The following is a 27,552-nucleotide window of genomic DNA, read 5'->3' on the forward strand; positions in this document are numbered from 1 at the left end:
GTTTGAGGCTGTTTGAACCCATCCCCTCCGGAAAATCACACCATAAAATAAAGTATTGCAGAGGAGTTTGACTGACAGCTACCGTTAGACGTTACAGCTAAGTAAACATGAGAGTTAGCTTACCAATTAAGGAGAAATGTAGGCATTTGGGCGTGTGTTTTAATGCCGTTGAACTCCTTTATCTCAGTCCATTGAGTGAATGCTTGGTCTATATTGACCCTCGTTTTTAGGTGTCTCCGGTCACTCAGCGGCTTGGACAAATAACAAAGCTGCAGGGTTGGCAAACTCCATTTCACCCAGTGCCAGCCTACAGTAGCTGCACCCAACAACAGACAGCCCTGGTAACCAGCAATGCTGGCCGCTAATGGCAGGTTAAATGTTAACAGAAAGTCATTGTCAATCCTGTCAAGAATGTTTTTAAATATTAATAAAGACTAAATATACTGTATTTTTTTAAATGAAAAAGCAAAACTTTCATTCTGTAGCCCTCAAAAATTAATAATAACAATTATTGAAGATTCTACATATTCAATCTTTAAATTTATGTATGTGCACATGTAGGCGTGTGTGTGTGTGGTATGTACAATTTATTTTATTTAAAGAGAAAATTGTGTATGTTATGCTGTATAATGTACTCCAATAGAAATGTAAATGAAGATATACATATAGGCTACAGCAGGCCGGTAGTCTAGGTGACCAAAGATCATGTAGCAGGGAAATCTGACCTTCCTCGGTTACAGCGTCTCCATGGCAACAACGCTACACAAACAGGAGCTAGGTGCCTTTAGCTAAGGCTAGCCACTGATCCCGGGGTAACTACCGTGCAGCTTCTTGAATCTACCTGTGGCAGCACTGTTTGTTCTCAGTAATATTATTAGACGGTAAAAGTAGCAGCAATGCCGAAAAAGAAAGTCGCCAAAGTAAAGAGGTCGAAAGCCGGGTAAGTGCCTAACCATTTGTAACTTAACGCTGAGCTAAAACGTTTGACTGCATTTACGTTCAAACGGAAACTCGAACTGGCACTACGCTTTGTATTTTGTCACAGGAAGGGGAAGAAAGAAGGGAAACAGGAGTCAAAAGTGGACAAAGAGTCTGACTTGGAGAAAGCCAAAGCCAACGCTGCCCTCTGGGAGCTGAAGCTACAGGTCACCGACCAGTCGCTCGCGCAATACCGCGAGGCTTGCCGCAAGTTGGCACGCGCTAACGAAGAGCTCACCAACCAACTGTACCGCGCGGAGAAGGACACGATCGATATGACTGGCTTCATGAAGAGACAAGACGCAGCCAAAGAGGAGAAGGTCGGAAAGACTACTAGTTTGCAGACATTTAATAGCTAGACTGGATACGTACTGCAGATATCTGTAATTTAATTATTCAATGACAATGACATTCTTACTAGTACAAATGACGTCACTTTTGCCATTCATGTGCATGGGGCTTTCAATTCTACACATTTACATTTTAGATAACTGTACTGTAATTATTATTAGGAAAAACTCTAATTTCAGATCTACATGTATACAATCCAATTGTTACTAGTCATAATTTTAATTTCAGACATCCCAAATGAAAAAACCTTCCACACATCCATAATGTAATATTTCATTCATTCATTTTCAACCGCTGGTCTGTTTGAACATGTAAACTTCACACAGAAGGGCCCCAGCCCGGATTCGAACAAGAAACCCTCTTGCTGTCAGGGAACAGTGCTAACCACCACTGCACCGTGCCACCCACAATGTAATTTTGACTATCCAAATCACATTCTGACTAGTTAAAATGTCATTACGGATATGCACAACTGCAATTTTCCTAGTAAGAATTGCATTAAAGATGTCCAGAATGAACAACCTAAAATGTAATTGTGGATATCTAGAAGTGAAAGCCCAATTCACATGAATGGCAAAAGTGATGTAATTTGTACTAGTAAGAATTTCGTTGTGGATATCTGAAATTATTATTCTGACGAGTAAGAATTGAATTTTGACTAGGAGAAATGGTATTATGGATAACTTAAATGTAATTAGTATGATTTGATTGAATGTTAAAACCGCTTGCCATAGTACTCTGTTTAAATGAACATAAAGAAAGATTACCTGATTAACAAACATATTTTAACAGATCCATACGCTGCAGAAAAGCCTCAAAAGTCAAAAGGAACTTGCAGATGAAGAGCAAAGCAAACTGGTGAGTAAAACACAAGAAAGAAAATAAATGCAACTTGAGTTTTCATTTGTGCTGCGCTGTCTTAACAGCTGTCATGTGTGTAATTATGTTGGCATTCATTATTTAAGAAAACAACAACCAATCAAAGCGACCATAACACAAAAAACAAACCCTCACATACCGAGTTGCATGGTCTAATGCCATTTTAATCTCAGTGGCCACAGAAAACATTAAAAAATGCTTGCTTGGGAAAAGGCAGTAACCCTGCTGGTCTTGATGTGTTAACCTCATATGTCACACAGATCCTTACTCTAAAAGACCAATTTTAGTTGCATAATATACGCCAAAGGAACTTATTTTGACTCCTTTGTCCTCACTGACCTCTGCTGTTTGTAGTTAAGATCAAGCTATCAAACTGACATGACAAAATTGAAGTGGGTTAACTAGACAAAAAAACTTGTGCTTCTTTTCCATCTGTTTTCCATCTTCCAGCTCTTACTTCATGCTGGTAAAAAGGGGTCCAATAAGCTTCTGAAGGAAAAAAATGGCATCGGTCTGGACCAAGTTGAAACATCCCTATTTTAGACATGTATGGAACTGTCACATATGTCCAGTTAGGGGGAAGAATACTGTCATGTCTACATGTGACTTCTGTTCACAGCCCTTTTCTCATGAGGTGATAAAATGGTTTGTTGAAAATTGTCTTAGCTAATGGAAATTACTCCATCGAAGACACTCAAGAAGCTTGAATGCTCCTGACTTTTGTCTAAGGCAAGACAGACTTTCTGAGTGTTGAGGTGAGCCAAATATAAATAATTATCCCATAAAGACATGTCCAACTGTAGTTACTTCACATCACAAGGACAGATATGTGAAACACATCAGTTTTTTTTAACCCAAAACTGGTGAATATTTTTCAGGAAGTCAACTATTCGGTAGATCACACAGAGGGAAAATTGCATATGCTGCAAACCAACTTGCATAAAGATTGGTGAATTGATGTAGATGGACATATACTGAGTTATGTGAAGAATAACGATTAGGCCTACAGTTGTAATCAGACGGTTGATAACCTCTCATTTAGTCGTCATGTACATGTTTGTGGGTGCATGTTTTGCTAGTCTCTCATGACTTTGGTCATTTTGTCACATTTTTGCTCAGACTGGCTTTTCCACAGTAGCATCTTGAGGTATTTAGCTTGACTGGTCTGTGCTTAAGTTGATTTTCAAAAGGGTATGGCCTGTGTGAACTTTGGTATGAAAATCGTTTTCCCTAACTGATGCAAGCTGCACTTGTGGGAACTTTGTAGAATGTCTAGTATATAGATGAAAAGATGGATGCATTTGTACAGTTATGGCATGACTTTGATATGTAAAATGTTTTTTATTCTATGTATCTAATTTGATCGGTTTCAACAGATTGGTGATTACACAACACAAATCAATGAGATGAAGGAGCTGTTCAGAAAGAAGTCCAGTGACTTTGACATGATTCAGGATGGGATGAAGAAAATTAAGGAGTTTCAGAAGAAGAAAGCCCAGATGGAGCAGGAGCTCAGTGATGTGAGGGGGACACACACAATATAAAGTATTTCCTATTAAGAGTGGTTGTTTCTTGTGTCAGGATGTTAATGCCACTAATAACCATGATATTTTTAATTTGTAGATTAGAGAAAACATGAATGTTGCTGACAAGGAGCACAGGGAAAACCTAAACAGACTGGAGTACAAATTATTCAAAGAAAAGGTATGGTCAAGTCAGTGGATCCTGCGGGGAATACTGAGGGGAAATAACAGTTAAATAGATGTGAAATTTATCAGTAAATCAATATTGTCCCAGGTGGAGCATCATGTGAGTTTTGCCATTTTCCCTACAGGATCGCCTGGAAAGGGACGCTGAGCGAACGATAGCTAAGGTGGTGGAGAGCGCGCACAACGAAGCCATTGTGTGAGTGTTTCCGCTGTCCCTTAAACTGGGCTTTGATGTCCTCAGAATGCAAAGAAAAAATAATTTACTCTCACAAGTGTTTATGTATATAAATATATATAACAAGAACTAATGTTATTGTCTTGACCACACTGGTTGGTCATGTTCAGATAGTGTACATCACCGAAGCCAACGATCACATCTTCAGCCGCCCCAGAACGCTGAAAGTGTAATGTGTGTGTGGAAGACCATAGTTTATTACTTTTGAGGCCATAATATATACATTTCACCTCTGCTATGTTTAGTTATTTTTTACAGCTCATAAAAGATCAAAATTGATACTCAGCTTGCCTCAAAAATCAGGAACACTGACCCAGTTCATTTTATGTGTCGGAAGTAGGAACCAAGAAATTGTGGAAAAAAACGTGTTTTATGCTCCTCAAGATCAGCAGTCAGTCTCCTCACATTACCACCATGACTAATAAACAGTCTTAAAATATATAAATATATTTTATTGTACTTGGAAAGCCTTTCTAGCCTTCTGACAATTTATGATGCTTTTATTTGTCACATTCACACACTGATGGCAGAGGCTACCTTCTTAACCTTATTTCCGTAAAATCCAATCATTCCAACAGGGAGGAATTTGGGGTTCAGTTTCTTGTCCAATGACACTTCGACATGCGGACCAGAAGAGAAAACCAACTTATTCCACCTCTGAGCCACAGCCGGCCATACAATCTTTGTATGAATGATGGATGATGTTTGGCATGCAATTAAGATTCCTAGGGATGTGATCATAATCAAAGACAAATTTCTTTTTTGTTTGACCTCTAAACTATTCAGGCAGTTGGACGATGCCTCGCGGTCTGTCTTTAAGGAGAACGTCCGTCTCAATGAAGCACTGAAGTATCACATAAAGGAGGCAGAGGACCTGCAGATATTGACAAATTCAATGGCTAAGGAAAATGCCTCCCTGGAACTGGACAAGGTATGTTTGAACCCTAGGACAGCAAACAGCAGTGTTACTATTAGGCTCCGGCAGTCCTTGGATAGAGACTATTCATCTCCATAAAGTCATTTTCAATCCTTTCAGTTATGAAACACTTGTCCGACCTGTGCAGAATATATTTCAGGTGGTTTTTCCCTTGTGTTGTTTACTTGTGCTGACCCTGTGTATTTTGCTTGTGGTCCTACTCCTACCCCTCAACGTCCTGACTACTACCCTGCCTCTCAGTGGTCAGTGGTTGTGGTGAGTTTCCACGGGTCTGTGGGTTCAAATCCAATGGCTTCTCCTTCACAGGTTTCTGGCACTGATTCAAGACAAATAAATATTGGGCACATTAATCTTACCTCTGATGATGACAGTAAATAAAGGAAATACATCCACCATGTTTAAGCTTTGGGCACTCACTCAGCAGCACAGGCTAGCACACAAACCATTATCTGTTCCAGCTCTATAAATGAAAAGATTTTCCAAAGTTAACTTGATGTCATCCATTTTACTATTTTGCTCTTCTGTCTACTCATCCAGAACACGTGTGAGATGATGGTTAAGAAAAACGTTGCTCAGTTGGAGGCCCAAAAAAAGGAGCTATCTAAACTGAGGGCCAAGGTAGCTTCCCTGGAGCATGCCCTAGAGCTAAAAGCTGGGGAATCCAAGAGAGAGGAGGAGGAGGAGAAGGAGAAGATTTTGGTGAGGATCCAGGCCAGCCAGGTAGAGTTGGAGAAACTGCAGAACGTGCTTTCCATGCGGGAGAGGGAATTGGGGCACGTGAAGCGGCTAGCGAGCACCATTGTAGAGCAGCGAACAGAGCTGGAGCAGTTCTTCCATGAGGCACTGGCTCAGGTGAAGCAGGAGACCATGGCCAGCAGGTTGCAATACAAAAAGGATGCACTACAGGCTTATCGCTGGAGGCTGAGAGAAGCCACGGCAGGAAAAGTAAAGTTCCCGCCCATCCGCACCTTTCATAAAGGCCCCCACAGTACCAACTCTGTCTATTCAGACATGGAGGCGGCTGCAAGGTGGTAGGTCCACTTTCCATAATTTCCATGACTTGTACAACTGTGTATGCCTGTGATATTTTAATAGCTATTATTTATCAGCACCCAGTCACCTGCAGATCATTCAGTGGTCATGGTTCATCTTAATGCAGCCGATATATGTAAAAGAATGTGTACAATACCAGGGGTGAACACTCATTTAATTGAATTTCATCCACCTGTTTTTAAGGACTCATCAACCAGACTGCAAGGTTGAAATCTCAGATCTCACTTGGGAGCAGAAGGAACAAGTTCTCAGGCTTCTCTTTGCTAAAATGAATGGACAGAAGGAAAGGTAATAAAACGTTCCGATAATTGTATTATGTTTGTCTTAGCAAAATAGTCGCTTGATGCTTGTTTATGGCTTGTTAACTATATCCTAAATAACACTCTGCAACGGAATTGTAATTCCTGAAAGTGGACTGAAACTTGTGGGGATCAATTACCTCCTGAAGAACAAAGTGCAGTGACACCAAGCAGTAGTTCAGGCTGAACTTCTCGTGACTCCTCCCTCTTTTTAATGTTTTAAACAGCCATTTTCTCAGCAGAAGAGGATACCATAAAACATCAGTTAGGCTTCAACCAATTTTCTTTTCCATCCAGCTGCTTAAAAAGAATGAAGAAAGAGTCTGGGCACAATAGTAAAAATAGGCCCGGCCACAGAGTCGTGTGCTTGGAAACAAACATCTGGTCACGTCGATTTGCTTTTAGCCTATTGGCCCCTCTTCACGTGCACTGGCAGTTTATTTTGTTCTTTGAACACTTGTGGTTAGAGAGCAGCTGGTAACATGATTTTAGAGGAGTGTGCAGGGGATCTGAATGTATGGGGGTATGGCAGGCAAGAGGAGACGTATATTCATGTTAACAGTGGTCTGGCACCTAGTCCAGCAAAATAACAGAACATTTGGCGACTCAGTTAGCAGCATCCAAGTCCATGTGCATTGTGCTGACCCAGGGTAACCCCTTTCCAAGACAGGCTGCAGGTCTGAGTGAATAGACACCAGTGTGCTAAAACATTGCTTTTCACTATGAGGTTCTGAATTTAACTGCAACTCTGCATTTTTTTTGATAGGAATGCCAACCAACATCTGGCTTTGTCTGCCTCCTCTGAAAAGAAGAGCCTTTTTGACAACGATGCTGCCGGGTAAGACACTAAAGGAATGTACAAGAATAAAAGTTGTACCTCATCCTTGCAATTATGAAGCCTGTGCAGATTTATTGGTGCCACATTCCATGTTTAAATGAAAAAGTATTGGCTGTGAGAAACATGAGTGCCTACGTGTGATTTATATTTTAGTGTTGCATAATGATGACTATCTTTCAGAATTAGAGAGGAGCTCTCCCTGCCGACCTTCATCACCCAGGCGCCTGAGCCCGTTCTGCCCTCAAGCCCAAACAGCTTTCCGGATATACACACCGCATGACCTCTGTGTGGCCCCTACATTGCACATCACACTTTGGGGTTTTTTTTGCCCCTGCTGTACGCTTCCCACAGAGCGTCAATCATGTGTGTAGAATAATACAAGATGTTTGTTTGGGCTCATTATAAATATCTTACCATACAAGTAGATATGGCATGTGAGTACTCTTTCATAAAGTAGCTTATTATAATTCTGTCAAAATCTATCTAAAAGTACTGAATATGTAGTATTATCCTAAAAAAAACCTTATACACTAATACTAAAGTAATCCAGTCATCACGTATGACCCACTAGAAGTGTGTGGTGGTGTCTGTTTCTGCAGAGACCCTGCCCTCTGCCTGGATTTTCGCTTTTCTTCTTATTTTGTGGACAGGGATGTTTCTGGGTGTTGGCAACTCCACATGGACTTTTAACCCCCAGCCAACAGCAGGCAGGGTGAGCAGCTCTTATTCCCAACCTCTATTTTGTCATGCCCCTTCCCCTCCGTGTTGCATGCTGACACACAGGGCACAAGGCAGTGTGTCCGTTTTACCAGCATACACACACACACACAAAGGGTAAAGCTCTGCATTCACTCATATTCCGACAGTGCAGCACCTTGTGTTTATTTGTGCTTTGAACGTAACTGCTGTGAAACAACTAGAAAAAACTGTTTTATTCCTCTGATTCACTGATTTGTCCTCACTGAACAGCGCTCACTTTCTTCACTCACGCTCTGGCTTGTTCTGAATGTGGACTGTTAACAGTAAGCAATACTTATTACATATTAAATCTTTAAAAGAATGTGTCCCCTCAAAATAATAAATGAGTGCTGATACCAATATATGCATAAAATATAAACGATCTCTAAACAATCAGCTTAACACAAAGCAGTGTCCATGATAACATTAATTTATGGGGATTACACCCACTAGAGTGCAAGTTAGTACAAACAAGTTTCAATACTGTTGTATTTGAGGAAGTGACATTGATCAAATAACAATGCCTCAGTTGTACAGATCTTTTGTGTTTTTAAAATCTTAATCACAGTGATTTGCTTTTACAGAGTATATACACATCTAATATAAAGTATCAAATGGGTGAGTATTGTTTAATAATTTGTATTGATGAACTATTCACATTTAGCACATAACTGTCTTGTATGTGGAAAAAGGGCGTCTAGGTCTTCTGGTTTATCGGACTGAACAGCAGCACTTGAATGGAGAATTTAGCGTCCCATGGTAGGCATGGTAACTGCAGGACTTTTCAAGCTGGCATCTTCAGCCTTCCATTGTGAGGTTACAGTTTTGATCTGTGTGTAAAACTGGATGCCCTGTATAGAAAAAAAAATAAACATTTACATCTAAACATAGACTGCTACATGTGTGCATTTCTCATAACTGTAAGAAAAGGATGCATTGATTTAGTTCATACTTGTTTTCCATAGAAGTTCATGTCCCCTCTGAAGGATCCTCTTGATCCAGTAAAGGAGAACATAGGCAGTGGAACGGGGATAGGAACGTTTACACCAACCTGCAGAAAACAAGTATTTTCCCTTTCATTTCCAAAAGTGTAGGCTTTGTAAAACAACTCCCCCCCGAATCCTAAATAGCTACGATGGGTAAGATGCGACTGATGAGAGATGTGGTATTTCCATGCCGTTTGAAAAACAAGCTTACATGATCGCACTAAACAAAGCTAAACCTGCGGCTTATATTTGCAGTTTTGAAAGCACAGTGTGTTCTTATGAGAGGGAAGAGAAACTAAATAAAACATTTTGTTATGAAGGCAATACGGGCACAGCATGGTTGGTTTTGAATGTTTAAAACAGCGGGAATAGGTTTGGACACACTAAGGCCTTTTGGCGAAGGTGCTGGGAGGGAAAAAAAAGGAAAAGTAGATGTTTGTTGCATCGAGGTTTGGAGAGGAGAACAGCACATGGCCTACACAGCATTCCCCGACATGTGAACAGCAAACACAGGACATAACTAAGGCTCCACAGGCAAATAAACAGGGTAAAGGCTGGCCATATTTATGTTTAAACGTAGAACAGGACCCTAGGAATCCCTTTTGAGTTTAATTTAAGATTTCCCTCATTGAACATTACCCGGAAAAATGTTTCCATGTACCCCTGTTTTCTTTTAACGGCCACATATTTGCTGTTGCTATTTGCAGTTTTGACTGGTGGGGAAGTGGAGCCATGGGGGTTGCCGAATGTGTGTATATTTGGTTATGGGCAAACAAGGCTATACTTGACATGGAAAATAATAGCTTTTTAATGAATGTGAAGGTTTTCAAACATGAATGTAATGGGCTCCCTACTTGAGATGCTGTATAGACATGACAGAGGGATGTGAATGTCTCCTTTCTCCCAAAACAGAGGAACACATTTGGAGGCTGCAGCCACTCACCTGGCCCACGTCCACCTCGTGAGTGTATTTGCGTGCAGTGGCACCATTTGTGGTGAAGATAGCTGTACCATTGCCATAGGGGTTCCTGTTAACCAAATTGATGGCATCATCAAGCGTGTCTGCCTCGAGAACAACCAACACGGGCCCGAAGATCTCTTCAGTGTAGCACTTCATCTCAGGCTGGGAGGGCACAAAAGGGAATATTTTCACTGGCACTGACACTAGTTTCACAGTGGTTCTTATGGTATTTAGATGCAAACGCACATGTGCACATAAAGATATGAAACCCACGTACTGTGACATTGCCAATGATGGTGGGACCCACAAAGTTGCCGTTCTCGTAACCCTTGACCTTGACGTTTCGACCATCCAGAAGCAGCTTAGCTCCCTCATCCACACCACTCTGGACCAGACTGCAGACCCGGTCCTTGGCCTGCGGAGAGATCAGAGGCCCCACGTCTGCACCAGGCTGGTCTCCTAGCAGGGCCCCATAAACAAACAGCTATAAGGTTACATAGTATGGCAATTGCATGATGTGAGCACAGTAAGGGAACTGACTTTCAGCCACGTCTTGCCACAAACATGCAAAAACCAGGACGAGGGGCACTCTGAGGCACTCCCTCAAAAGTGGATACTTACGGGTTTCCTGTGAAATACAAAAATAAGAGTCAATATCACTGCAAACAAGGATAATCATTCTCTATTTTACTCCACATCGAGTTCCTTTCTCTTAGCATTTGATGCACTGAACCACTATTTAGGCCTGTGCCGCAGATCTCGCCACAAATTTGCAGCAGGGCTGACTCAACGAGCTCCTACTCCCAGCTGACTCCAATGTGGAGTTACAACAGAGCAAAAGGCGAGAGGTGTGGTAAGGACGGCATGGGTGGCCACGAGATGACTAAACCAAAGGACCTCAGGAGAATAGGGGCTAAGGACAGACAGAGGTGAAGGGCAGGGTGACAGGGCGTGGTACCTGCGTTCACACGCAGAGCCTTGGAACGCTCCACCAGCTCCGGTAGCCAGCTCCGTGCTTCACCCACTAGGATGGCTGTGGAGAGAGCCATGCACCGCTGTCCTGCCGCCCCGAACGCTGCACCCACAAGCTGGTTCAGAGTGTTCTCTTTGTTGGCATCAGGCATCACCACACCATGGTTCTTGGCTCCCTACAGTACAAGAGAGGCGGTTATCCTTCTGCTGTTTGATCTCCACATTACAGCAGCTGGTTAGTCACAAGTGAGAACATAATATCAGGGAATTCTAAACAAACAACCTACAAATTGTATGTAGTAAATGTGTTCCACATTTTGGTCCATATAACAGAGAGGGCTGATGGACACAAACCTAAATAAATAGATGGAACATTTGTAATTGTGGGTCTTCAGCTGTGATGCACAGCTGCAGCCTCTGTTTTGCATCTTCTCTCATGTGTACAGCTGCTAGTAAGAAGGATCAAAAATACAAGAATCTGTTGATCAATGCTGCCACCTTCTGGACATTTACATCAAGTGTCAGACATGTATACCTGGGTTGGGTACTCACCATGTTGGACTGGACTCTTTTGCCATTTTTAGAGCCCCTCTCGTAAATGTACTCCCCAGCTTGATTTGAGCCTACGAAGCTGATTGCCCTGATGGCCGGGTGGTCACAGATGAAATTCACAGCTGTGGCAGAAAGTCAGTTATATAAACTGTTATCGCAGATATGTTTAAATCAACCACAGTAATTAATAACCACAGATATTAAGAATACTGTCACATTTTCTGCATTACGGAGAATATGACAAAATAAAATGTAATGTTTGCTATATAAAAGGTAAAACAAATTATGAGCTTGAGTCATTTTAACATAAGTCCTTTAACAATTTGTGATGGACCTCATTCCTTTCATATTCATCAATCCTGGCTTGGATGTTGGGCTGCAACTAATGATAATTCTCATTTTTGATTAATCTACGAAATATTTTAATTAATAGGTAGATTGTTTTTTTTATAAAATGTCAGAAAACATGTTTTGTTTTGTCCGACCAACTGTCCAAAACCCAAAAGGTATTTAGTTTGATGTTCTTAAAGACAAAGCAAAGCAGCCAATCCTCACACAGGAGATCAAAATATTTGATTTGACACAACGCATAAAAGAACTGATAACAATAAACACATTTTTTTTTATGAAAATACATCAGAAGCTGCTTCATGGGCATTCATTTCAGACTCTGAGGTTCTGTATGTCATGTTATTAAGTATGTTATTAAGTATCAAGTTCTCCGATTTGAGTTTGGCCTTCTTTGTCTTCCTTTAAAAAAAAGAAAAACAGTTTCATCATATCTGCTGCCTTGTATCTACACCACAGATTAGGTTCAGACACAAAACAGTATGTTTTTGACCAGCTGTGGGCCAACTCTTACCATCGTGTTGGCCATGGATGACGTTGAGCGTCCCGTCAGGAGCACCGGCATCCTGCAGCATCTTGGCCAGCAGCATGGCACAGGCTGGCACCCGCTCTGATGGTTTCAGCAGGTAGGTGTTGCCGCACACCAGACCCATGGGGAACATCCACAGAGGGATCATGGCAGGGAAGTTGAAGGGCGCAATGCCGGCACACACCCCAATGGGCAGGCGGTAGGTGTAGGTGTCCATATCCTTGGTGATGGAGGGCAGGGTTTCACCGAGCATCAGAGAGGTGATGCTGCAGGCGTGCTCCACAACCTCTGCAAAGAAAATAAGCAGTGCAACACAAGTTCATTTGGTCAGTTTTCTTCTTTTGTAGAAGTGTCAAGCTATGATAGAATTGTTTGTGTCTGGTATATATATATATATATATATATATATATATATATATATATATATATATATATATATATATATATATATATATAAATCAGCTGAAAGATTGATTGAGTATAGAAGTGATTGAGTATAGATACGCTGTGCGTGTTGCTTCAAAAGCCTCAAAAAACAGTTAATTCCTTCCTAAATAAAGTAAAAAGAACAGCAATAACTCCTGGCAATCATTCAAAGGGTTCATGAAAAAAACTGCCCTTTGTTCTCTTTTATTATAACTCATTAACTATTCCTGCAACCACAAAGTAAAAGCATGCATAACATGCAAACGTTTACCTTTTTGTTGCCCTTTGTAAAGTCGTGTGTGCACGTATGTGAGATAAACTTACGTAATCCTCTGAACACATCACCCTCTGCATCTGCAAGGGTCTTGCCCTGTTCTACTGTGATGGCCTTGGCAAGTTCTTTCTGAAACACAAGAAGGCCCTTATGTCAGTCCTTTGTTCTCATCTTAGGTTTTGATATATTTCTGAACTAGAGTTTTAGTATCAAGTCTTAACAGCAGGATCTGAAATAATGTGGAAATGTTTAAAAAGCTGATGTAGTTTTACAACTTAATTCATCAAATTGAACAGTTCCTAACAGTAAACTTGTTTTCAGCTGCACCTTATACTTTCTGACCCTTTGACTTACAATGTTGTCCTTGATAAGCTGCTGATAGCGAAGAAAGACCTGCTGTCGAGTCAAGATGGAGGACTCAGACCAGGAGTGAAAGGCTCTGGAGCACGAGTCCACGGCAGCCAACATCTCCTCCTGGGTGGCTTTTGGGACACGGGAGATCACCTCATTGGTAGCCTACAGAGGAGAACAAAAGGGGGCTATAGGGATGAGTCAGTTTACATTCATATGGTAAATATTGCTTAGTTTCAACCAGCAGGGGCCCTTTGAGTTCACTTAACATTAGGTCACAGGTGAATCCTAGCAGATGTTTAACTGATGTGGGCTTTCATAAACCTGCAGGTCAGAGTTTATCAGATACAAATAACAGTATTTCTATATTCAAGACATTTATGATTAAGAAAAGAAAGGTCCAGAGTTTAAACAAGTGTAATGAAGGTGCTCTTTGGTATCACAAAGGTTAAAAAAAGAAGAAAGGTCCAAGTCATAAAGTAAGAACACAAAAGCCTTGTCTTTGCCTTGAGTGCCTTGGACATTTATAATCGATGGGTAATGACTCGTTATCCAAGTGTATCTGGGGTTTAGGTACTTCTGATGGACAAAAATAGTTACACTTACAATCATTGTGTGTTACAAACTGAAAATATGACGTGAAACTGCTCAGATATTTAAGATAAATTTAAATGTCGACATTTGCAATTTACTTAGTTAATGTAGGGGGATGTGATGATGTTTGAGACTGGTAGGACAAACCGGTGGAAGTAGTTAGACATCATTATCATTATGTAACGTGTAACAGGTTTAGCAACTCCACGGACTTGATAGAGCTATCCAAGTATCATGAAGGCCGAGCTACAGGAGGATAAACATAACCCAGCTGAAAAAAAATTGCATGCTCGATCCAGGACCAGGTGAAATACTTACAGGGTTGTGAATATCCAGCCATTCTGACGTTTTGGACTCAACAAACTTCCCATCAATGAACAACTTGGTGGTGGGCTGTGAGGGGAGATAACACCTGCTGTAAAGTGTTATAGCAGACTGACAATTAATTGTACACTGTTCTCAACTCACCACCGAGGAGGAGTAACACATGCGGCCAACTTTAAATGGGACCTGAGAAAAGAAGCACAGTGGCGAGGGAGTGTAAAATCATCAGATGGAATAAATAGCAGCATCTGTCCAACAAGTACAATAGTAGGACTTGGTTTATACATCATTTGTAAAACATTAAACACACAAAACCAGCTGTTTCTGTTTGCAGCATTAAGGCCTGCAAGATTAATGAGCAACTACAAGGAGTAAGGAAAAGGTTTGAAGGGCACAAAGTCAAGCTCATTGGAGAGGACTGGAAGAATGAATGCAGTCCAGCCAGTAGTGACAAGTTTTTAAAAATAGTTTAAGTAGCTATAAATGAGCTCATAATGAGTGATACCTTGTCCAAAAAAAAAGCCTACAGTCACACAGAACATCATCTGAAGAGAAGAAACAAGTGAAGTCAATCTCATTTGTGAAAAATAAACCAGTCTGTAATGCCCAGACCTAAATCCTGAAGCACATGACACATTGCACTTTGTAAACAATGTGAGCTGTCAAAACCTACCTGCGTCATTTGGCACTGAGGGGTTTTTAAAGCATTAAAAAAACGTTTAATTTAAAACTTAATATTACCTTTGCTATAAGTGCCGATCTCAATGCTGTTGTCGCCATGGTGAAAGTGTTACTTTGCACTCTATGTGTTGTCCAACTCCGCTGCAGGACGGTGTCCAGCCGAAGACAACATCCAGCTTCCCCCCCTCACAGATGTATTACCTGTGGGCGGGCTCTGAGGGAAATATGAGGCTTCCTATTCGTTCCGCGTTCGCACTCCCCACGAAGAACGCAGCCTGATTGGTCAACCGTTGGTGCGTTCCAACCTATCGCTAGTTGAGGTTTTCGATAATCCCGCCTTAGCCGAGGAACTCGACCAATCATTGGATAGAAGCAGGAAGTTGCGCAACCCCGAGTTGAACTGTGACCAAAGAGCCTAGAACTTAAAAACTAGCTTTCATGGTAAGCGTGTGGTTATATACGCCAACGTAGAAGACAAGGAGAGGGCTTTTGCTTATCCTAAAAATAAAAACGATAACGTTATCACAGCCACAACAATGCATTTGTCTTTACTCTGCCTCTCTAAGGTACTGTAATAACATTGTTAGTTATTTGCTAAGTGTGTGTGTGTGTGTGTGTGTGTGTGTGTGTGTGTGTGTGTGTGTGTGTGTGTGTGTGTGTGTGTGTGTGTGTGTGTGTGTGTGCATAATGTGAACCACATTAAGGCCAGATGTTGCTTAGTCATGGACCAAAGAGTGGGTAGGAGGGATTTTAGGCGCACATCCTATTGGCTGCAGCAGAATGATGTTTAAATGGTGCAAACCCTGTCTGCAAACGTTGATCCAGTCTAGTTGAGTTTAAACCAGCCAACAAAGCTATGGCCACTCAAACCAAGGTGAACTAGTAAGACACAAGAACAAGTTAAGTCAAGAGAAAATGTGTTGTTTTTTAAATGGTCTGACTGCTTTTTCTGCTTTGGGTTCTCTATGTAGCCTGTTCTTCATGGATACTTCAGAAGTTCCTGCTCCTGGAGGGTTCGCATTGGTAAGTGATGCCACAGCATTTCACTAGTTAGCTGTTATTTTGAAGTATTTTGATGTTAAGTTGTGCAGTGATGTTCAACATGTAACTCTAGACTGGTATAACTACACCTCTGTGGTATTTGTCTTATGTCTATTTTGTATGTTAATATTTCATTGTTTATTATCACTACTTTTTATAGTGGTAGGGGCGCCTCTATATACTAAAAAGTTTCTCCTTGATATTGCATGTCATTATGAGGGTTTACCGGATTTTCCAGGCATGTATATTCAATTTGTTTAGGTAATGCTTTTCTTACCTGTATGATTATTCTACTTTAAATGTCTTGGTATGATACATTTTGGAGTATATATATATATATATATATATATATATATATATATATATATATATATATATATATATATATATATATATATATATATGCACACACACACACACACATATATACATATATGTATGTCACCATAAAATGACATGCTCTATATATATACATATATCTATATATACACATATATACACATATATATATATTATACACATATATTCATATTTGCACTGTCATGGGTGCTTATAACGAGGTGTGTCTCCCTGGGTCGCTAACGCCGCATTCCGAACACAAGAACCCTTTTCTACTTGGACTTTACTAAGGAATTCTGCGCAACCAGTTCTTTTTGTACTCTTTTGTTAAGAAAAAAGGAAGAAACTTTCTTTTTGTACCCTTTTGTTAAGAAACCATGTAACATTTCGGGCCCCATGGTGTGATATAGCAAATAAACGCTATTAGGAGCAGACTCTGTTTATCCCTTGTACTGCTTTTTTGTCCAGAACCCAGTGCTTATCTTTTGGGATGTGTGTGCTATTTTGACTTTCTAATAAGATGATTCACTTTTTTGTGCACCAGCTTTTGCTCTCAAAGGTATTGAATATGACCAGGTTGCTGTCAATCTAATCAAAGATGGAGGTCAGCAGGTACAGTATAGACTCACAAGATCAATATCAATGCAGACTACATATCTTTACCATATCATAATGAACCACATTATACTATATCGTGTTATTGTTACATTGACTTTTGCATTATATTCAATGATGTTAAGACAAACACTAAGTACTACTACTAAATCACATAACATATTAGCCTGGTGTTCACTTCACACCACGGCCCCTTTGCCATGTCATTTGGTCTCCAAATACTCTTTTATAATTTCTATTTTTATTCAATTCCTATTTTAGTTTATTTACCCCTTATTATTTATGTTGCTTTCTATAATCATCTGTATTTATTTATTTTGCATTTATTTTGCATTTATTACTGCGACAACCACATTTATCTTACCTTACTCTACATGATAATCAGCATGATGAAGTCAATGTAAATCCTGTATTAGTCTCACAAAACTTCTCTATGTGCTCAAGCTTACTGAACAGTACCAGACATTAAACCCCATGAAACAAGTGCCTGCAGTTGAAATTGATGGCATTACCCTTTCTCAGTCAGTGAGTCCCCAAACTTTTCACCCATGTCATCCTTCAGACCATATTTTAGTTGAACGTGAACAATACTGAATATGGTTTCTTACCCACACAGCTGGCAGTGATCCAGTACATCGATGAGACCAGGCCAGGCCCTCGGCTTCTCCCGGCCGACCCAAAGAAGCGTGCCCAGGTTCGGATGATAAGTGATATCATTGCCTCTGGGATACAGCCTCTGCAGGTGAGAACAGCACAGGACCGATGGTTAGAGTTTAACTGAAGCAGAAAGTTCAAACAGGTATTTCGTTGCAAGTTCAGGTGTGACATGATACAAAAATACAGTCACGACATGTACTTTTTTTATATCTATATATATATATATATATAATTCTTGGCTGTTTCAGAATTTGTACGTAACCAAGAAAATAGGAGCAGAAAAGGTGCAGTGGGCTCAGCACTTCATTGATCGCGGCTTTCAAGGTAGGTGGAAGCCCTTTTTCTCAACTATACATTAAGTTTTATTCAAAGACTTCATCACTCGACTTCCATTGCTTTATTTTTTATGGGCATCTTGCTCTTCCAGCTCTTGAACTGATTCTTAAGGAAACAGCAGGGAAATACTGTGTCGGTGATGAGGTAAGAAGCATGACTATCATATTAAAGCATGACAGTGCAATATACAGAAGAGATTGATCTGACTCATTGCCTACCTTTTAGATATCCATGGCAGATATCTGTCTGGTCCCACAAGTCTACAATGCAGAGAGGTATGTAATCACAACTACTACATAAATACCACAGAAATACTCAGTCACCCCGAACACGAACATTCATTTTTCTATGTTTGCAAGTTCACCCAACCTGTTGAACCTAAAAACACCCTTTAATGAAACCCTTCTATGTCTTCAATTTCTACAGGCACAAAGTGGATGTCGGGCAGTATCCAACTATCAAAAGGTTAAATCAAACCTTACTTGAGATTGAAGCTTTCAAAGAGAGCGACCCATCGTGTCAACCGGACACACCTGTTGATCTGCGTGCATAGAACTCAGCAGCTTTAGAGACAAACCATGCAACTTGGTACAATGTTTAATACAGTGCTTTGAAAATAAGCCCATTCCAATGTCATTACTTTAAATAAACTTTGAGTTAAAAATATTTATTTGCATGGTATACATTTTACACAGTCCACCACTTTACTCTCAAAAACGTATTGACATGTGGAGTCAAGGTAGAGGACATACATTAATGTGTGAAACATGCAAATCAAAGATTTGTTATGCAAAGAGCAAAACCTCTGAGCTCACTGCTTGCAGCGTATTGCTTCTGTGCAGGAAGGATGGATATATATATTTTTTAAAAAGGAATAAAAAAAGAGACAAGTTTAAGCTGCAGAATACATCATGCAACAATTATATAACATGTAAAGACAAACAACCAATATAACTGTGTAAATACACATTTTTCAGATCACAGCATCCTCCACTGTTTATAAACGATAAAACTCTTGTCCTCAAAAGGATTTCTTCCCATTATTTGTCACCAAGAATCTCCACTGTGCACTTGACTGTGTCGTCGTAGAAGGTACCGGTGCAGTCTGATCCGCCAAACACCAGCAATGTGCAGCTGACGCTGACATTTTCACCCTGTTCATGCCTCTCTGCATCTGTCAGGATGGAGCAGCCCAAGTTTATCATGCTGTGTCCTGCACGAGGCTTTGAGCAAAGCAGCGGAGAAGCCACTGAGCTCCATAGGTTGGTGTCTGAGGAGAAATCAAAGCAGTTGATTGGTGACACATTGGAACAGGGTGACCATGTCTGACACCAACCTTCTACGCAATTATGGACTAAACCACAGACACACACTGATACAGTCTTATTGCATCTACTAGGTATAATCAGATTGAAGTGGCATAAATGACATACTCACCAGTGTTGAATATATGTACATCCTGCAAGGCTCCAATTGCACTGCAACCTCCACTGACTAACATCCTGTTGTCTGAAACTGGAAGAGCTGCATGAAACCTGTCAATGTACAAACAAAGGAAATGTATCAAGTGTACCAGTTTTGTTCTAATGCCAGTTTCTACACAGTATTTAAAGCATCTACTGTTATTTCTTACTGAGCTAAAACAAATTTAACAAAGGATAAAGAAAGACGGTGTCATGTCAAAGAGATGACATTCTGTGTTGAAACCATTCAATTCAAATATAGTTCTGTTCGTCAAAAGAGACCAAAAATATAAAAACCAGATGGCTACATTGATGACATTTCTCAAGGTTGATTTGTCCTGTACTCACCCTCGGGGCAGCGGCGGCATGTTCCCACATTTCACAGCTGTGTACTCCATGAATCCTTCGCTCATAAATAAAAAAATAAATATCAGCTTGAAACCTGGATGCAAAATTGTTGCCTAATGCAGCCGCTGAAACTTCCTCTTACCCAGATCTAGAACATGGAGATCATTAAGGTAGGTAGCAGTCTTCCGTCCACCGAATATTATCAACTTCTGTGACATCAGTGTGGCTGAGTGTCTGTTTGACACAAACGCAAGCATGGGATCAGTCTTTAGGGAAAATAAAACAGCATTAAGATGACAATAAATTCACTGTTTCGAAAAGAAGACTGACCCAAACCGTGGCAGGGGTATGTCACCATCCACAATCGGCTTGTACCAGAGTTCAAACTCTGGGTTAAAGATGTACAGAGCATTACTGCAGGATTTATCCACGGAAGAATGGCTCGGCTGAACTCCACCAAAGACAAAAAGCTCTTTCTTATAGAAGGCTGCGGAGTGATATGCCAAATTTGGAACGTTGCCTTTCGCCTAAAAAAAAAAAAAAGTTTTTTTTTTTAAAAAAAAGGGAGGTTAATCCGCAAAAACAAACCAAAAGAAAATATTTCCTACTCCCTCTGCTTAAGTATTTGAGAAGAAATTGAAAACTGGAACATGTTAGTAACTTGCAACAAACCCACAGTGACAAGCTTCCACTTCCAGGTCAGAGTATTGAGGATGTACAGCTCGCTGTAGCGATGACCCTCCCTCAGGCCACCGTAAACAAAGACCGACTTGGAGTCTGGGTCATAGGTCGCAGAGTGTCCTCGGGCGCAGGGTGGTTCAGGTCCAGAGGTAGAGGAGTTCACAGGGAACCAGAAGTCATTGTCTGGAAAGAGGTCAAGAAGGAAACTAAATGTGGACAAATGCTCATTGAAAGTGCGTAAATATTTTAGGGCTTCCAATTTTGTCTTAATCCCTTAAAACAAAGAAATGTAACAAACGCCACTGACCCAACTCGAGCTTCCACAGGGAGTCCTTGCAGTAGTTTTGATCTGCTGTCTCCCCTCCAATGAGGATGGCTGTGTCTGGGTCACTCAGACACATAGTGTGGCTCCAGCGCTTCGATGGACACACTGAAACTAAATCACGATGTCTCTCAAAAGCCTATTTTGTGCATTCAGATGTGACCAAAGTAGATGTAAAGTTTCCTGACCTTCTCGGTTGTCACTCTTTATCCGCGCAGTCATTTCCTCTGTGCTGTTCATCCTGGACAGCTTTCTTCTCTTGGGGGTTGAAGCCTGGTCCACATCCTCTCCGAGACTGTCCATGTCCTCAGAGCTCCATGTCAGGTAGCCTCTCTTACTGATGACTGTCCGTTTGGGCGTCTTATCCTATCAGTTGCACAGAGTACATTGCAGATTAAATCACTCACCTTAAATTCAAACATTAATATATTCTTAATGACTCGTACCGTAGGCCAAACTGGAGGTTTATTTCCTATAGCGGATCCACTGGTTTCGATTTTATTCACTTGAATATCAGCAAAGCAAACACTATCTCCCAAGTGTGAGGAGTTGGGAGTTATCTGCGAGGCAGGACAATAATGTCAAAAATGTTGCAACCAACGTAGATTACTGCAAAAATATTTGAATCCTATTTATCTCACCGTTTCATTCCCTGTGGTTTGGTGTAAGGTGAGATCAGTGGCGTTGTCCTTCTCTGGGAACAGACATTTCCTTTGAACCAGAGGAGTACTGCTGAAGACATCCTGTGGCTGATCACAAGTCTTTTTAGGAAACAAAGCAGTCACAATGTGATATAAGAAATGTAACCATAACCAATACTGTTGGTATCATTGTCAGGTATATGGGCAACACTTTGTAGAAAAGTGGACATTAATTATCATCATGAGTTTGTGCATTAGAGATGTAGCAGAATTATTAGTATTTGTAATGTGTTGATTCATGCAACAACTAAGGTCTCGTCAGGAATTCTGAGTTACTAACGATGTTCATGTCTTCTTCATGAGTCTCCAGTTAAAGGGACAGGGGAGTCGCAGCAGTACACTGTGCTGAACTCCAAGTGTTTTTACTTTTTCACAACTTCATGTTTGCAGCCCTTCAATTAAAATTTACCAGTCCATGATAAAGACACAAACATCATTAATTCAGAAATATTGATCATACACCTTGGTCGTTGCTTTAATTAACCTATTGTTCATGCGTCAGATGCTGTTCATTCTTCAGTTTATGGAGAGTTATGTGAATTAATTCATGCATCAAAGTCACATGAATTCATGATTACTTATCTGACCTTACCACAGAGTGTTACCCAAACCCTCCTACCTCTTTACAGACTGTGAGCACAATCTTGCCATAAACTCCTCTCCTGCCTCTCTCTGCTGCCACTGTGACAATGTCAGGGCTCCAGTCCCCCTCCCAGATCAGGCACCTGAGTTCAAAGTCGATTTTCACCAATTTAGACTCATTTTTTGGGGTTAAAAGTAGCTTTATTCGCTCCTCAACATACCTTGCTTGAGGTGACAGAGTCCCGATTTTCTGGGCCGGTACTTCTGGACTGACCAGAACATCTACTGAGATTGTTGTATCGCTGCATTTCCATTCTCCCAGACCGAAGATGACCAGGTGCTTGGGGAGAGGCAGTGGGATGTGGACTTGGAAGCAACTTCGGTTGGATTTGCTGCGTGGGACCCAAGTGTTTGAACTGTGTATTTTTTTTTTGTCTGAAAACTGACGTGTGCAGGTTTTCCCCAAATAAAAGCCTACCTGATAAACTGGCGAGGGGCGTCACGCAGGGACCAGAGGACATAAAAACTCAGCCTCCCCATGTTGTTCTTGTTTTAGGTCGCCTCACCCAAGAGCACAAGAGGCAGCAGCTTTAGGTAATCACTTGTGATTGGCTGATCCCAGGCTGTTGTGCAAACGCACAGCTGAGACCGCTGCACAATTAATTCAGTAATCACAACACACTCTGTTTAGCCACTGATAAACACCTGCAAGGTTAGGGTAGTTGTTGATGTACATCTATTTTTGTAATAATACACCATAATGCATGCTTTTCCATACTTAGTTTCCCTTTCATGTAGTTTGTCTGATTGTTTACCTGCAGGTGTAAAAGTGGAAAGAGAGCTAAACTTTCTCCCCTTTTTTAAATTCCGTTTAAAAACCTACCTCTTCAGATTAGTTTGTACTAAACAAGTATAGAAATTTTAGAAATATTTTGGTATTTATTTATTCTTCTACTAGTTTTGTTTATTTTTTTGTTTTTACTGCTTTGTTTTTTGTATATGTAACACACCTGACTCTACCTATTTAATTACCTGAACCGTCTTCACACCGTGTGTTTTGCTTGGTTGGAATGAAAATCTGCAGCCACAGCGGCCCTTTACTGGATCAGTTTGACACCCCTGATGTAAGGGGACATTGAGTGGCCTGAAAGGCACCAATAAATAAAATGTAGTATTATTAAATAGAATTACTAAACGCAGACAGAGCTTATTTTTCAGCAGTCGATCACTCAGCCTTGCATCGCTCTGATGAAAAAACACAGATTACAGCTGTATTTGGAAACAATGCTTGTAATGTTCAGTTTAATTAAATAAAAAGCAGTTTGCTTTTTAAAAAAACAAACCAAATGATTAGTGGTTAAATAAGCAGTAGAATGCAGTAGAATTTAAAACGTGTTTGATTTTATACATTTGAATTATTTGGCTAAATGAATCATCAGTGTTTTTCAGTCATATCTGATTTGTCTGTAAACCTTTTAAATTTCCTCAGTGGTAGGTGGTGCTGTATCCGTTAATGTTGTTATTCTGCCTCACTTGTGTACAGCATGTAATGGGGTGGACGAGACACTGAAAACACCATCATAATGCAGGTCAATACAACACTTCGAACTACGGGCTCAAGTGTGCCTTCAGGGTAAAAACATTACATTTATAAATAAATAAACATAATAGAATTTGCTGGCTGCACAGGTGTAGAGAATATATTCACAAGTGAGCATGTATAGAAAAAAAATCTGCAAAAAGATTTATCAGTGCAGCCCATCTCATATCCACACCTTAAAACCGTTAACAGTCATCAAAGACTGTCCTAATGCCGTGCTTTGAGCGGTATCATATAAGAACAATTTAAGAATATGTTTATCCTACTGCTTTTTAGAAATCCTGTAAAACCTTAGGGACACTAAATGTAACTCTGGAGTGTGACTGGCCTCTAGGGAGGGCTGAAAATAAAACCTGGTCTCATCAGCACTTCTGTAACAATTACATCAATCCCCTAATGCCACAATTTAATGGAAACACAAGGGACCATCCTGAAGGGTTTTCTAATCCTGGATCAGCAGTGAGACTGTTATGAAATGATGGCTTCTCAGCACAGATTTAGTTCAGGGACTACACACTCTGACATCTCTTAGATGTCACGTTGTTGTAACATTTTCACCTGCTAATTACAGTGTTCATATGACCGATTCAACTCCCAAATAAATCACAAGAAAAAGTAGATAATCTTCTCTTTATTGTGGAATATAAATCACAGGAACAAATGGCATCATAACTTACAGTAGAAGGTACAGTACAGCAAACACGGGAAGCTTTAAACCGGGTTGCTTTACATTGTATACGGCGTTAGCAGCCAAATCTGTGACATCTTTGGGAACATGCGCACGAGTGAGAGTGGTAGAAGAAGCATCCATTTTTTAAGAAACAGGATGGAACAAGGCAATACAATCAAATCCAAAGTGTTTGGCCAACGCACAGAGGATATTCAAAAACAAACACACTGACACACACTTACATAGACCTGTGCACAAAATTACATTTGGGTGAAATATTACAACCGCTCCCTGCCTCTGAAACAGCAAATTAAAGTGGGGGTGGTTAAAGCAAATGTAAATATTGAATCTATATTACATAATAAGAGCTTTATGTGATAAGGGATGGCTTTTTATTTGTGTCATAAAAGAACACTCTGGAAAACTGTTACAACTTGCTTCAGCACATTCAACTGATATATTTTAACCAACACGCCACTATGACAGTAGACAGCTCTGTGCACAGAATTCGTATTACATAATAATTATATTCTCCATTATCACACGACTCAATTTCACACATAAAAATTAATAATTTACGATACAAAGCAGGAGGATAAATACAGGTAACAATAACAAAGCAACATAATCATACGACAAACAAAAACAAATCAATTTCTTTCGAGCACTGCTGATTAAGCACCAGGCCTAGTGAAATAGATTCTGTGCAGGTGTTCCCCGATCACTGCTACCATTGAAATGTTACAGCTGAAGACAATATAGGTTTTTATGACGGGCACTTGACCAAATAGCACAGTGCACACACGGGAACATGGCACATATGCAAGGCTTCTTCAAATATCTATCAGAGCAAATGTTGCGTTCGAAAAAAAACTATCTGATCGTGAATCCAACAGGTGGCAACACAAGCTGATAGTGGTAAAAATAGATATGCCTATATTTAACCTTTTATATTATAACTTCATCTTTTTTCCAAGAAAGGAATCAAAAATAGTTCTTAAGAGTAGTATTCTTCTGTAAATTATACATTCATAAACTGACATCTCAGGCACTGTAATAAACTCTGTAGTAAAGAGTTTTATTTCGCCATAATGAGTAGGAGTTATCAAACTTCAGGAGGTAAGTGCCTTCACCTGGGAAATCGTGGCTCCCCCCCTGGACGGATATGTGACTGTCCTGGCGGTATACGGGTAAGATTTCAGCCAGGTTTGAGTTGGTTTGACTCTTGGAGCCCTTTTCGACATCTCCGTTACTGACGGGCCCTGCAACAGGAATCACATAAAACCACAAAGTCAACACACTGCCTCAGATCCCAGCTGGATAAAAACACATAAAAACGCAGTGCTGGTGTGTTTTGTAGATGCAGAATGACTGATATGTTTTATAGAATGATTATGCATAATCGAGACACTCAGTGAAGAAAGGTTTCAAAGCGTGAGCTAGATTGAGGCCGCTTTACATTCTGAACTGCAATCACTTAGCTGACCTTCCATCTCCTCCTCTTCCTCTTCGTCATCACTCGACTCGCTGATGTGCACAGTGATGGACCGGCTCGTTACGGGCGTCCAGTCAAAATATATGCCAAAGCCGATGTCGTAACCGTCCGTAGCAAACTCCCAGCACACTTTTTTGGCCTCGGGGACAGTGGGCACGTGAACTGTCATGATGTCGCCTCGGTACACTGTCACCACGCTGTCGTCCTCCGTTCGAAGCTTCGCCTTCAGCTCCTTCAGCGCAGCAGATGTCCACGTTGTGGGGGGTTTCAGGGGCGGCATCTGGGCTGCCGTCAGGAGGAACAAATTGCAATGTGTCCACAGAGAGCATAACAGCAACTGATAGTGATTTATTTCACTTACATAAGCCTTATGAAAGTATATTACACCGTGACCATATTTGAAACATTTATGAAACCTCTGAATCCAAACATCAGAAAACAAAGCAGCAGTCATGGTGGCGTACTCTGCAGGTCCTCACCTTTAATCTCAGAGGAGGGATGACAGCTCCCAGCACTGTTGTTCTCCTTGCCTCCTTCCCCCAGGGTGGGCTCTGCTGGGGCCTCTTCATTACCCTCAAAATGCACACACACAAGAATGATATTATAGCTGAGAGATGATATTATATCATCGTTTATTGCCACTAAATGACAGCTCTTCTGGCACATTTAAACATTAAAAATACCTCAGAAAGTTGCCCTGAATCCTCCCTGGTTTCATCCATATCAGCCTGGTGCTTGGGTTGGGTGCAGCTCTGTGAAAGGTCTGTGTTTTGGAGCCTGAAGAGCAGAAAGTACAGCAGCAGCAGAAGAAGACATCACAGTATATCAACAGTTAAAGACATGTAGGATGCATGAAGTATATGACTGGCAACACGTCTCCTTACAGCAGCTTTTATAAGCAGCACTTTTTCTGCAGCAACAGGCTACCTGTCCAGCGGTCTGGTGTCGCTCTGTTTGGATGTTATCCCGGGGAAAGACGAGAAGGAGAGGGATGACAGCCGCGACTGGAGCTCCGATGTAGCGTCTAATCTCTCCATGGCTGTAAAGACAAGACACCTCAGTCTGCGTGGCTCAAAAAAACAGGAAACCCCGCCCCTTTCCAACCACAGGGAGGGAGGAAAAGACTGAACTTAGCCTCCTAACGCAGGGTGGATAAATGTCATTAATGCACTATATTAACTCCTGTAAAAACTGGCTGCTGAGTTACCAAAGCCAAACGTGTAACCGCGTGTATATGTGAGGCTTTAACACCGAGCAACAGCTTCATAAACTGGCATTAGCTGGGCGGCTAGCTGGTTAGCTCTCATTAGCTACCGAGCAGACAGAGAAAAGTGCAGCCGGAGAAGCTGCAGGCAGACCGGGGCACAAAACTTATCTTACCACGGTGTCACGATGACAGTCTGGTAACCACGATACGATTATACGTTTAGTCAAACTCAGGAAACATCGGTAAAAGCGCCTCCATTCTCACTGCATCATGTTACGGGTCTCTCCTCGGTGCTGCTGCTGCTGACAGGGAAAAAAACACAATTGTTGACACTTCCGCGTTGTCGAAAATCTGCGAATCTGCACCGAGATCCTGTACAAAGAAGTTTTATAATGAATGCACAGTAGCCTATATTACATTACAAACGGACTATTTATGATGCTTATTTTGCATTATAAAAGGTATTGTTTTTCACACATA

At 40.9% G+C, this 27,552-nt stretch overlaps 4 protein-coding genes across 6 annotated transcripts; 2 read left to right on the forward strand and 2 right to left on the reverse strand.

Moving 5' to 3' along the window:
• Positions 1 to 896: 896 nt before the first annotated feature.
• Positions 897 to 7,589, forward strand: bbof1a (basal body orientation factor 1a; the record flags this gene model as incomplete). Its single annotated transcript, XM_083924730.1, has 11 exons — positions 897 to 940; positions 1,046 to 1,298; positions 2,122 to 2,187; positions 3,585 to 3,728; positions 3,832 to 3,912; positions 4,043 to 4,113; positions 4,939 to 5,083; positions 5,627 to 6,120; positions 6,326 to 6,430; positions 7,208 to 7,279; positions 7,460 to 7,589. The coding sequence occupies 11 exons, from the start codon at positions 897 to 899 to the stop codon at positions 7,557 to 7,559; spliced, it is 1,575 nt and encodes a 524-aa protein (XP_083780856.1). The 3' UTR covers positions 7,560 to 7,589.
• A 607-nt stretch (positions 7,590 to 8,196) lies between these two features.
• aldh6a1 (aldehyde dehydrogenase 6 family, member A1) lies at positions 8,197 to 15,196 on the reverse strand. Its single transcript, XM_083923676.1, has 12 exons — positions 15,076 to 15,196; positions 14,479 to 14,520; positions 14,329 to 14,403; positions 13,420 to 13,581; positions 13,116 to 13,194; positions 12,351 to 12,653; positions 11,489 to 11,610; positions 10,923 to 11,112; positions 10,242 to 10,423; positions 9,947 to 10,126; positions 8,970 to 9,068; positions 8,197 to 8,868 (listed from the first exon to the last, which is right to left on the reverse strand). The coding sequence occupies exons 1-12, from the start codon at positions 15,112 to 15,114 to the stop codon at positions 8,764 to 8,766; spliced, it is 1,578 nt and encodes a 525-aa protein (XP_083779802.1). The 5' UTR covers positions 15,115 to 15,196; the 3' UTR covers positions 8,197 to 8,763.
• Positions 15,197 to 15,478: 282 nt separating this feature from the next.
• gstz1 (glutathione S-transferase zeta 1) lies at positions 15,479 to 18,625 on the forward strand. 3 transcript variants are annotated; one of them, XM_083923825.1, is made up of 9 exons: positions 15,479 to 15,581; positions 15,987 to 16,038; positions 16,940 to 17,007; positions 17,455 to 17,535; positions 17,627 to 17,752; positions 17,916 to 17,991; positions 18,095 to 18,147; positions 18,229 to 18,278; positions 18,430 to 18,625. In XM_083923825.1, the coding sequence occupies exons 1-9, from the start codon at positions 15,552 to 15,554 to the stop codon at positions 18,554 to 18,556; spliced, it is 663 nt and encodes a 220-aa protein (XP_083779951.1). In that variant the 5' UTR covers positions 15,479 to 15,551; the 3' UTR covers positions 18,557 to 18,625. The 3 variants fall into 3 exon arrangements, with proteins under 3 accessions (XP_083779951.1, XP_083779953.1, XP_083779952.1); XM_083923826.1 differs by lacking the exon at positions 15,479 to 15,581 and adding an exon at positions 15,801 to 15,889; XM_083923827.1 differs by lacking the exon at positions 17,455 to 17,535.
• A 5,717-nt stretch (positions 18,626 to 24,342) lies between these two features.
• Positions 24,343 to 27,375, reverse strand: tmed8 (transmembrane p24 trafficking protein 8). Its single transcript, XM_083923899.1, has 6 exons — positions 27,246 to 27,375; positions 26,793 to 26,904; positions 26,549 to 26,642; positions 26,345 to 26,438; positions 25,857 to 26,150; positions 24,343 to 25,632 (listed from the first exon to the last, which is right to left on the reverse strand). Exons 2-6 carry the CDS (start codon positions 26,900 to 26,902, stop codon positions 25,415 to 25,417), a joined length of 810 nt encoding a protein of 269 aa, XP_083780025.1. The 5' UTR covers positions 26,903 to 26,904; positions 27,246 to 27,375; the 3' UTR covers positions 24,343 to 25,414.
• Positions 27,376 to 27,552: the final 177 nt, after the last annotated feature.

This window comes from Echiichthys vipera, assembly GCF_963691815.1.
Source record: "Echiichthys vipera genome assembly, chromosome: 12".
Lineage (NCBI taxonomy): Eukaryota > Metazoa > Chordata > Actinopteri > Perciformes > Trachinidae > Echiichthys > Echiichthys vipera.